The 12,176-nt window shown below is 42.7% G+C and overlaps 1 protein-coding gene across 1 annotated transcript in view; it reads right to left on the bottom strand.

Annotated features, from left to right (window-relative positions):
• SAG (S-antigen visual arrestin) overlaps nucleotides 1-12,176 on the bottom strand; it is a 90,196-nt gene that overhangs the window by 12,975 nt on the left and 65,045 nt on the right. Inside the window, exons 12-13 of the mRNA XM_030215642.1 lie at nucleotides 9,317-9,340; nucleotides 8,908-8,958 (exon numbers count right to left, since the gene is read on the bottom strand). Of these exons, the coding sequence (XP_030071502.1) occupies nucleotides 8,908-8,958; nucleotides 9,317-9,340 (75 nt within the window). The remainder of the gene's footprint in view (nucleotides 1-8,907; nucleotides 8,959-9,316; nucleotides 9,341-12,176) is intronic.

Below are 12,176 nucleotides of genomic sequence, written 5' to 3'. Positions count from 1 at the left end.
AATTCTATCAACTACTATTTGTGTATGAGAGCAGGGGCGTAGCTACGGGTGAGCCTGGGTGGGCCCAGACCCACCCAATTTCAGCTCTGGCCCGCCCACCCACTCTTCCTCACGGCCCGCGCCAGCCCCAGCTCCCATTGCCGGCCACTGCTGCTTTTCCTGATGAGCAGCAGGGCCGGCGCTACAAAAAGAAGAAGCACTCAGCTGACTGAGCTAGGCGCCAATGCTAACGCAACGAGAAAAAATGTTTTTAAAAAAACGCGGCACCACAGGCAGCCTCGAAGCATTGGCTGCTGGCTCTGCAGGCTCCTCCCGTTTCTTACGTCACTGCCCCTGGAGCGAAGCAGGGGCAGTGACGTAAGAGACGGGAGGAGCCTGCAGAGCCAGCAGCCAATGTTTCGAGGCTGCCTGCGGTGCCGCGTTTTTCTTTTAAACATTTTTTCTCGTCGTGTTAGCGTTGGCGCTCAGTCAGCTGAGCACTTCTTTTTGTAGCGCCGGCCCTGCTGCTCATCAGGAAAAGCAGCAGTGGCCGGCAATGGGAGCTGGGGCTGGTGGGCCTGAATCGGGAGAGGGAAAACGGATGGCAGGATGGGGAGAAAGAGGGAAAACGGAAGGATGGGAGGAGAAAGAGGGAAACGAAGGATGGGGAGAGAAAGATGGAACGGAGGATGGCAGAGAAAGAGGGAAAACGGAAGGATGGGGAGAGAAAGATGGAAAACAGATGGGAGGATGGCAGAGAAAGAGGGAAAACGGAAGGATGGGGAGAGAAAGAGGGAAAACAGATGGGAGGATGGCACAGAAAGAGGGAAAACGGAAGGATGGGGAGAGAAAGGGAAAACAGATGGAAGGATGGGGAGAGAAAGAGGGAAAACAGAAGGATGGGGAGAGAAAGAGGGAAAACAGAAGGGAGAGAAAGGGAAAACGGAAGGATGGGGAGAGAAAGAGGGAAAACGGAAGGAAGGATGGCCGAGAAAGAGGGAAAACAGATGGAATGGAAGGATGGGGAGAGAAAGAGGGAAAACGGAAGGATAGGGAGAGAAAGAGGGAAAACAGATGGAAGGATGGCAGAGAAAGAGGGAAAACGGAAGGATAGGGAGAGAAAGAGGGAAAACAGACAGAAGGATGGCAGAAAAAGAGGGAAAACAGACGGAAGGATGGGGTAGAGAAAGAGGGAAAACAGACGGAAGGATGGGGAGAGAGGACACTGGATGGAAGGATGGGGAGAGAAAGAGGGGAGATGGATGAAAGGATGCAGAGAAAGGGGAGAGGACTGGAAGGATGTGGAGAGAGAAGGGACACTGAACAGAAAAGGGTTAGAGAGAGACACTTGTTAGAAGGAGGGACGAGAGACATTAGATGGAAGGCTCAGGAGAGAGGGTAGATGGTAGAAGGATGGGGAGAGAAAGAGGGAGACGCTGGATGGAAGGGTAGGGAGGAAAGAGGTGACACGATGGAAGGATGCAGAAAGAAAGAGGGGAGACACTGGAAGGATGGGGGAGAAAGAGGAGAGCTGCTGCATGGAAAGGGGGAGTAGTGAAAGATTGGAGAATAAGAGGAAGGGGCATGGGGGAGAACAAAGGTGAGAAAAAGATGAAAAGCCATAGTAGATGAAGGAAATTAAAGAATGGATAGTAAGAATGAATTAAATCTAGACACAGAGAGAGGCAGAAAAAATATTGAAGAAAGCAAAGAAAAAGGAGAGAAAAAGGACAAATGGCCAGGAAACCCTGGCAGAAGAGTTTAGCGAAACGAAGGAAAGCAGAATCTAGAGACTGGGAGCAACACAATGAGAAAAAGTAAATGGCCATACAACAAAGGTAAAGAAAATAATTTTATTTTTAATTTAGGATAAAGTAATATGGTGTTAATAAAGTTTCAGAGACCAATACTTCCTTCCTTAGGTCAGGAGAGGATACCGTAACAGCATTATACTGACCTGAAGCAGGAGGTTTTGGCCTCTGAAAACTCACTGAAAAGGATTAGGCTATTAAATAAATTGTCTGAAATCTGATGCACTGAAAAGCAGCACTTTACCCCTGTGTGACAATGCATCTGAGTATGACTAAATTTTGCTGGGGGGGGGGGGGGGGGTTAGAGAGAAAATTTTGTGCCCACCCACTTTGGGTTCAGGCCCACCCAAAATTGGCAGTCTGGCTACGCCACTGAGTTGAAATGAAAGAGTCCCTACTATGCATTGGTGGACTCCAGCAGAGTGATGATCCTCACTTGGCCTTATAAGAACATAACATAAGAATAGCCATAACGGGTCAGACCAATGGTCCATCTAGCCCAATATCCTGTTTCCAACAGTGGCCAATCCAGGTCACAAGTGCCTGGCAGAAACCCAATTAGTAGCAACATTCCATGCTACCAATCCCAGGGCAAGCAGTGGCTTCCCTTGTCCATCTCAAAACTATGGACTTTTCCTCCAGGAATTTGTCCAAACCTTTTTTTAAACCCAGATACATGCTGTTACTACATCCTCTGGCAGTGAGTTCCAGAGCTTAACTATTCTTTGAATGAAAAAATATTTCCTCCTATTTCTAAAAGTACTTCCATGTAATTTGAGTGTCTCCTGTTGTTTGTACTTCACTTCTACCCATTCTACCCCACTCAGGATTTTATAGACCTCAATCATATCCCCCTTCAGCTGTCTCTTTTCAAAGCTGAAAAATCCTAACCTCTTTAGCCTTTCCTCATATTGGAGGAGTTCCATCCCCTTTATCATTTTGGATAGTGACTGTCTTGACTGTCTTTCCTTCAAAATCCCAGTTGGAGAAGCCAGTTTGTCTTAGTTACCTTATCCAGTCATCCTGGGCCAGGATTTTCCAAGGTTTGAGGCCTTCTGGACATTGCCAACTGCTAACCCTGAGAAGGATGAGTCCTTCCCTGAGAGCTTCCCTTTGGAGGATCCCGACATATGTGGAGGATTCAAAGTGACCAAACTCCGCTGGCAAGATCACCTGGAGAAGCTAGGCAGCACCCTTAATTTAGGAGCAGCAGTAGATGAGAACCTTGGTGTAGTTGGAGACACCTAAGGAAACTCTGATCTGTTAGAGAATACGGATGAATGGAGCAGGGAAGACAATCCAAGAAATTTTGAAGGGCTCAATTAAACGACAAGTCCCTCAGAGAAGCACAAACACGAGTGATGGGGATAAACAGGAAACCAGTGGGTAATCAAGACTCTTCTAAAGTAGTTCCCCCATATTTTATATTGAAAAATGACTTGTTATACCAGGTGACCAAGGGATCCTTAGAAGGGGAAGTGGTGGAGCAATTGTTAGTGTCTGAACCTTATCACTGGCAGGTTATGCAGTTGGCCCATAGCCATCTGTTAGGGGGTCACTTGGGGGAGGAGAAGACCTGAGAGCAGATATTAGCCTGGTTCTTCTGGATGGGCTTGTATAAACAAATCCAGTTATATTGCCAATTCTGCCCCACATTCCAGTTAAGCAGACGTGCAAGGGTTCTGCCTGCCCCTCTTGTGCCCATGCCCATCATTGAAACACCATTTGAGAGAACAGCCATGGACTTTGTGTGATCCCTGAAGTGAACCACCTGAGGCAACAAATATATCCTGGTCATCTTAGATTATGCAACTCGCTACCTGGAAGCCATTGCATTGTGTGGCATGAAAGTCACTATAGTAGCTAAGTAGCTAATGCACTATGGGAAGTCTTTTCACACATGGGAATTCCCATGGATATCCCTGATTTCCAGGGCCAACCTTCATATCACGACACATGAAGCAAGTCTAACTTATTGAGAATTTCTGTGTACCAGTTGCAGACAGATGGCCTGGTTGAATGTTTTAATAAACACTGAAACAAGTGTTAAAGAAATTTGTGGATGAAGTTGAGAAAACTGGACACCATCCTCCCTTACAGGTTTGTTCACCATTCAAGAGGTGCTCCAGAGTTGACATGGCTCTCTCCCTTGAGTTACTGTATGAGAGAGACCCAGAGGAATCCTGGATGTTGTCCAAGAAGCTTGGGAAGAGGAATATAGCCTAGGGAAAAACTTGGTAGGTAGATTACATGCTCCAGATGCAAGAGAGATTAAATAAAGTATGGGAGGCTGCAAAGCTCTGCTTACAGGTGGGGCAAGCATGAGCTTATAATCAGACAGTCGGGCCTCACTGGTAGACTGTCTGATTACCAGTGAGGTTCCAGGTCTGGAAGGTGTAAGAAATCATGCAAGTAGCTGTACCACAATTTAAGAAGCAGGTGCAGGCATTCCTGGGACTAGTTGGCTATTATTGATGTTTAATTCCAAGGTTCAATGAGAAGGAAGAGGCATTGACCCACCTCCTGCAGAAGTCAACCCCTGAGGAGATATATTGGACATCAGAGTTGGACACTGCCTTGCAGACCCTGAAGAAGGCTTTCTGTTCAGAGCTGGTCCTGGTGAGTCTTGACTTCAGCCAGCCTTTTATGGTACAGACAGATGTGCACATCAGACTCAGAGCTGTCCTGGCCCAGAAGATGGAGGGGTGGGAACACCCTGTGGCCTTCATTAGCTGGAAGCTATTTCCTTGAGAATGGAATTATGCAGTTATTGAGAAAGGGGGCATAGCTGTCAAATGGGCATTGGAAATGTTCCAGTATTATTTACTGGGACATCACTTCTTGCTTGTCATGGACCACAAATCCCTCAAGTGCATCACTTGCCATAAGGAATCTAAAGCATGCATTATGTGGTAGTTCCTCAGTCTCCAACCTTTCAGTTTGAGGTATAATGCAGAGTGAGCTGATATCATGATAATGCTGATTTTCTCTCTAGGGAGGTGTAACCCGATACTGCTGACACTCAACCAGGTAAGGTTGAGCCGAGGAGGAGGGTATGTGAGGGAGCTTATATGAAATTACCATTCCCTCTTAACAGCACTCCCTCACAGTCACAGCGCTACTTTAAAAGGCAGGCCACAGAGCAATGAAGAGCTGACTCAGCAGAAGCAAAGCAGGAAGGAGGTTGTTAAGGCAGGATAAAAATGCTCAGCAGTTTATCTTGGAACCCTGCTGAAACTATATCTTTGGAATTAAGGGCCAAGATTGGCCCCAGTGGTGTTGAATATTAGAAGGCAGTACTTTAACTCTGGGACTCTAGTCCAGAGACAAACCATTTGTGCTACCTTCTGAGAGCCAGACTCAGGGCCGTGCCAACACGGTAAGTGGGATAAGCACCGCAGGGGGGTGCTGACCTGGCCCTTCACTTGTGATTCTCCTCTCTCCCCTGCCCTTCTCTCTCTAAGTCAGAAAGTGAAGGCAGCCCAGCAGTGCTGAGGCAGACACCTCTGCTGAAGTTGCTTAAAAGAATACAACCAGTGCTATATATGTCTTTGGTGTGGGAGCAACTTCTCATTCGGGGTGAGCTTTAAGTGAACAACATTCAAATTAAAGAGAACAGGTTTTGAGGGAGGTGTGCAAGTGAGACTGGGGAGAAATAAAAAATAAATAGTGCAATTGTTTGTAAAATCTGTAAGTGGTTCAAAGTTGTTGTTTTTTTTTAGCATGTACACTGGAGGGCATGACTGCAATGATGTGTGCATAATTATCTTATCAGGTAACCTGAGATAGCTACAGCTAAAAGCCATTTCACTGGCTGATGGTTCAAACAGTAGGTTTAAGAGGAAGTTTAGCTGTGAAGAGCTGGTAAGTGAAAATCTGATTGCTTTTTTTGTGTGTAATTACTAAATGTTATTTCTTATAATATCTCCACCATTCGTGATGTATTGTAAGCCAATGAGCCTGCAAAGAGGTGGGAAAATGTTGGATACAAATGCAATAAATAAATAAATAAATATAAAACCTATCTGCTTGGATAGGAAGAGTTTGTGATATATGAAAATACATTTTGCTTTAATGAAATTGCTAAACTTTAGAGTCAGTGCTTTTTTTGTGTTTGTTTTTAGGTTATGGATTTTGTTTGTTTTTATTTATTAACCTTTTTATGTCTGTGCAGAAAAGTGCCTTTGAGAAAAAAACTTTAAAAAGAATCCACGCTGGCTTCTGTTCTTTATGACCTGGCAGAAAGGCATCTGCTCGCCCTATTGGTAGTTAAAGATGATATACTACTTTGTCTGGGTGAGAGAGATATGGAGAATGACAGAAGGGAATGACTGTAAGGCCCACTTGGGTCTGCCCAAGCCTGAAACAGTGCTGCAGAGATTGCAGTTTCTGGCTTTTATGTGGTTCAGGGGAGAGAGGAGATTCGCTGGACATGGATGAGAGGGGAAGGCAGGGAAGAGAGATTCTCTGGACATGGATGGATGGAGGAGTTGGCGGGGAGAGAGGAGAAATGCTGGTCTTGGATGGAGGAGAGGGGAGCGAGAATTATTGCTTTACTAGTAAAAAAAGGCCCATTTCTGACACAAATGAAACGGGCGCTAGCAAGGTTTTCCTCGGACTGTGTATGTTTGAGAGAGTGTATGTGAGAGTGACTGTGTGTGTGAGAGAGAGTGAATGTGTGTGTGTGTGTGTGTGAGAGAGAGAGTGAGAGAGAGAGAGTGTGTGTGAGTGAGAGAGAGAGAGTGTGTGTGTGTGAGAATGAGAGTGTGTGCAAGTGCATATGTGAGACACAGTGTGATAGAGAGTGTGTTTCACACAGATACAGTGTGTGCGAGAGAGTGAGTGTGTGTGAGACACAGACTCTCTGTGAGACTGAGTGTATGAGACCAAGAGAGTGTGTGTGAGTGACTGTGTGACACATAGAGAGTGAATGTGATACAGTGTGAGACATAGAGTGTGTGAGAGACAGTGTGTGAGAGAGAAAGACATTGACTGTGAGAGAGAGTGTGTGTGTGAGAGAGAGAGTGTGTGACAGAGATACCCCCCTCTCTGGTGTCAGCCCCCCCCCCCTCTCTCTGGTGTCTGAGCGTTACTGTGCAGGATGCTGAGCTCTGGCTGTGCTTCAAGGAACTGACCAATCCTATTTAATAGAATGCATCTCCAACATCTGAAGCCGAGAAACCTCGTGTGGTTGGTCACTTCTGCTTGTGACGAACCCTGAAGTACGTGATGTCAATTCAGGAGATGGATACAGAGAGCAGGAATGCCTCAGCCATGCAGTCAGCTTCAGAATGCTGGAGGTGCATTTTATTATATAGGATATGGATACAGGGGAGGGACGAGAGAGGAGAAATGCTGAACATGGATGGAGGGGATGAGAGAGGAGAAGTGCTCGACATGGATGGAGGTGAGGAAAGAAAAAAGAAGATGCACATGGATGGAGATTAGGGAAATGGAAGAGAAGAGAAAAAACTGCACATGATGGAAAATGAGGGAATGGAAGAGAAGAGAAAAACTGCACATGGATGGAGATGAGGGGAAAGGGAAGAGAGTGAGAAAAACTGCACATTGATGGAGAAAATAGGCAAAAAGCTGGATCCATGTTATACCTCCTCCAGTCAATTCCACAGAGGAGGACACAGCTTTACTTATGGATGTAGGGCAAGAAATGAGAATAAAGGAAGAAGTCAAGAATAAATGGAAAGGAAGCCCTGGAAATGGAGTTAAGAGAACAGATAGAGAGCAGCAGAATGAGAGACTCGGACCAATATGGATAGAAAAACAAAGTCACCAGACAACAAAGGTAGAAAAAATCATTTTATTTTCATTTTAAGTGTTTGAATATGTCCACTTTGAGAATTTACATCTGCTATCATTATTTTGCAATGTATAGCATTTGTTTTCTAAGAATATTGCTGACAATTCCTGTCAGTGTGGCAAGTGGTGAGCGATCATTTTCACGGTTTAAAAATCATAAAAAATTATTTGCAATCAAGTATTTCACAAGAAAGGCTTGTAAGTCTGGTGCAGGGGGCACCAGAGACCCTAGGCACGGCCCTGGCCAGACTAGTGCATATGGTGGCCTTGTCAAAGCAGGCCACAAAAGATAGGTATATATAGACTAATTTCTGTGTTCATTTTCTCCTGACCTCTGAAGGGAACAACAAAGCAGTTCGTGATGAAAACATGTAATTTATTAATAGATATATTAAAAATTTTATCCAGTACAGCCCGACACAGGCCGTGTTTCGCCCAGCAGGGCTGCTTCAGGGGCTACACAATGATCCTCTACTGTCAAAATATGGTAGATTTGATGAAACCAATGTACTGAAGACCGCAGTTGTGAATCTTCTAGTATATATATTGAAAAAAACAGCTCACCGAATAAACCGAGAAGAATGTGCTAACATAAGATGACGGACACTCTCGTAATTCTGGTAATGCCTTTTACATTATTTCTCTATCTTGTATATACTTGTTAATTAGTAGAGTACCCATAAATGATTTTCTAAAAAGCTTAAAAGCCATTTTTTGCACTTACTTCTTCCAGCTGTTAAAGGTAAGCTCACTAACTAGCTTAGCTCTCCAACAGTCTGTGTGCCCTTCTTACTGTTGCGAGGGAAAGGAGTGGCCATCAGCTCAAAACAATCCAAGGGTCTGCTATAGGAAATACTAATTTACAAGATGGCACATTCACCTAAGAAAAGCCAGGCAGCACACTATTTATAGAAGAAACTATATATATAGTATATATATATATATATATATATATATATATATATATATATATATACTTATTCAAATGACAAGGATTCAATCAAAACTCATGACACTCATTAATTTCAATGAAGCAGAAAGCTCAAGGAGATTCTGATCCAGAACTTGCTCTGGCAGCAGGAATTTCTATGGACAAGACAGGAAGGAAAAGAGTTGGAGGGTGGAGAGGCCATTGGGATATGACCAAGGAAATGAAGAAATTAAGAATTAGGAGGAGGACAGAACAAACAACAAAATGGAGGCAATAAGCAGATGAAAAGCAGGAAGCAGAGTAGATAGGTACAGAAGAAGCAAAAAAAGGAGATCAGGCTGGAACCAGGACTGGACTTACTGACCTGACATGTCTGGTTTTGGATGCATAAGATGGAATGGCAGCTCTGTGGCCACCTCACTATGGAGAAACGGAAAATATATTATATAACCTTTGCAAAAACAATTCTTTAGGTGGAATATGAATACCTTCTACACCTAGACACTTAACTGTACCCATGATATATCTAAGATTTTGTTCTTCTTATTGAGACCGAAAAACATTAGCCCCATTCTCGAGTTTCAGCTGCTCATGAACATTTTTCCTTAGGCAAACCTGATTTCCTTATCTTCCTACTAATAACAAAATCTTATCCAAAGTCACAATTACTCCCTGAATTCCTACTGCCAACCTAATGTCATTCCAAAGCATGCAGCCACAATCCACTCTAATATGCTCTTTCCTGAAGTCCTGAATGTATCATTGTGCTCAACTGTACCTGGAAGTAAGGGCTCCCAAGACACTGTTGGAAGAAACAAACACAAAAAAGATGTTGATTAGATTGTCACTACTGCTGAGGCTACAAAAAAAAAAAAACACTAGTCCCATCAGAACAAAAGGATCAACTAATTGAAAACAGATGGTGCAAACCCAATGACTTAGAATTATTGTAATGCTGCTTATTTTCACATAGGGATTCCATATTCAAAGTGTTTGCTTCTCCAGTGAGCTAGAAGTGTGTAATTCACAAGCCCCATGTAATCAACATTTCTTAGCTGTGTCACCTGATCCCACAGGGGAAAGAAATGGATTGTAAGGATTAGTAACAAGGCGCAGTGTCCCCCGAGTGAGCTAGGAAACATTAACATGGCACCATGTATCCAATGAGCCTATGCCCAAGAAATCCTGCAGGGTCTGTGGTGGGGGCGGAGGGAATTTTCCCACCATGGCTAGATACCTTGCAGGGTGGGTGGGTGGGTTGCAAGGGAGGGTTTAAACTCCATGCTATCTTCAACTTGCGCTCATTGTAAAAAGTACAGCCCTCCTCCCTCCCACAATTTTATCTGAGTGGCCTTTATATTGTTTTCAATCACAGCTTTTGGTGAGTGGGTGTACCCGAGCCTGGATTGTTAATGTAGCTCTAACTATCAAACAGAGGTAGATGCAGCTGAAATAGTTGTGCCTTGATTTGAACACCCCTTGCGGTATGGCAGGGGAGTTCTGGAGTTTGTGTTGTGAAGATTGGTCAGTTTTGCTTATGGCAGTGGACCAGAACATGTGTACGTTAGCTATGTGGAGCTTGTGGTTGGCTCGGTTACCATGGGTTTTGATGAATATTTGTTGCCCGATAATAATATGCTTATAATAAAAGCTGCAACCAAGTTGTTGCCACTTTAACTCAAGGTATTTGTGACCTGGATTGGCCACTGTTGGAAACAGGATGCTGGGCTTGATGGCCCTTTGGTCTATCCCAGTATAGCAATACTTATGTTCTTATGACAAGAGACCTGAAAGAAGCACCCTGATCTGAGATTTCACAAAGAAAAGGAAAGTTAATTTATTCAGAGATAATGCCTTCCAGCCTTCAGAGCAGCTGTAACAAAGTTGAATACAATGAATGATCAGAGAAGTTCAAGATGGAAATATTATAAATAAAAATACATTATGGGAAATAATTTGTATGGTCTGTCCTATTGTAAAAATGTAGAAACACTTGAATCAGCAGGATATGCAGGCAAAACACAAGACAATTAATACACATTCAAAGACAGAAAACTGCAATGATTAGAAATTTAAACAATAAGAGGCCGATAGTCTGCACACACACCCCTTAGAGGAGAGGAAAAAGAGAAAGGATACATTTAAATATGTGAAAGGTATTAATGCATATGAGGCAGTCCATGTTTATAGAAGAGATATTATAGAACTAGGACTAATAATAGTGATGCTCCAAGAGGAAGACTCTTAACATTAGGAAATATTTTTTCAAAGAAAGTGATACATGTCTGGAAAACTCTTCTGGGAGAAGGGGTGGAGAAACAAAACTTATTAGAATTCAAAGTGGGATAGAAAGAGGATACATAGTGGCAACAGGCTGAAATAAAGCACACCGAGGTATCTTGTGTGGAGCAGCATTACAGCCCTATATATCAGAGGTATGAGTTGCCACCAGGGCAAAATCCATGAAGAACTCGACACTGTGCTGCAGTTTGGTCATGCTTGGGACAGATACAAGATGGGGGCTGAGATTGGGTGGAAGACCTAAGCATGAGAAAAGTTGGTACTGTTAGCATTTATGAATATAAATGCCCATCTACAAAGAGGATTAACATGTAGACTGAACGTACCATTTGGCCACTATCTGCCATAAACTACTATTTAGTATTCCACCCCTTCACAAAACAAAAACATAGAGCTGGCCACAAGCAGCAGAGAAGAACCACAAGATTCATTTAGAAGTCACACCAGAAATTTACTGAAATGACCTGACATGAAAAAGGTTTTGCAATAAGTGTTATGTGGACAAAGAAAAAATGTCATGTGAACAGACAGAATATAAAACTTAATGGAGGAAATAGCAGGAAAATCAAAATATGATATTAACCCAATGCTGAAAGAATTACACTGGTTGCCAGTTGAACAAATGATTAAATTCAAAATGTTATCTTTAATGTTTAAAGTGCAAAACAAACAAGTATCTCCTGTATTGGCATCAACGTTACATGTATACTAACCTAGGTGTGCATTGAGATCTGAAAACCAATGCATTTTTGATGTTGTTTCATATCAGGTTGTTAGAGGAGTATAGAAATAAGATTTATTTATTTATTTGGATTTATTTACCACCTTTTTGAAAGAATTCACTCAAGGCAGTGTACAGTAAGATCTTCTATATAACTGGTCCAAGTTTTTGGAATGCAATTCCAAGGTGGTTGAGATAGTGTCAGAATTTAATAGAATTTTAAAAACAAATTAAAACCTTGTTATTTGAGGCCTATAACGGTTCTTAATTTGTTCAGAATCAAAGCCACAATGTTATGATACACTGGAATTGGAGCATTCAGAATATATATGGAGGAGTAAAACGTGTATGTCTTGAGTTTGTTAGTAATGTGATAACATGTGTAACTTTTTTTTGTGTATGTGGTTTTCTAATCCGCCTAGAACTGAGGTGATAGTGCATAATATAAATTTTTAAAAATAAATTTAAAAACAAAGCAAAAAAAGTAGTCAATAATGAAATAAGTAATTTCCTGATGTGACTTCCAAGTGAATCTTGTGGTTGTTCACTACTGTTTGTGAACAACTCCTTGTTTTATGCGACTTTTGCTTCTTGATATTTATTCCACCCCTTCACC

This window comes from Microcaecilia unicolor, chromosome 10 (genome assembly GCF_901765095.1).
Source record: "Microcaecilia unicolor chromosome 10, aMicUni1.1, whole genome shotgun sequence".
Lineage (NCBI taxonomy): Eukaryota > Metazoa > Chordata > Amphibia > Gymnophiona > Siphonopidae > Microcaecilia > Microcaecilia unicolor.
Note: the sequence above shows the minus strand (reverse complement) of the source record. Positions and strands in the feature narration are given on the sequence as shown.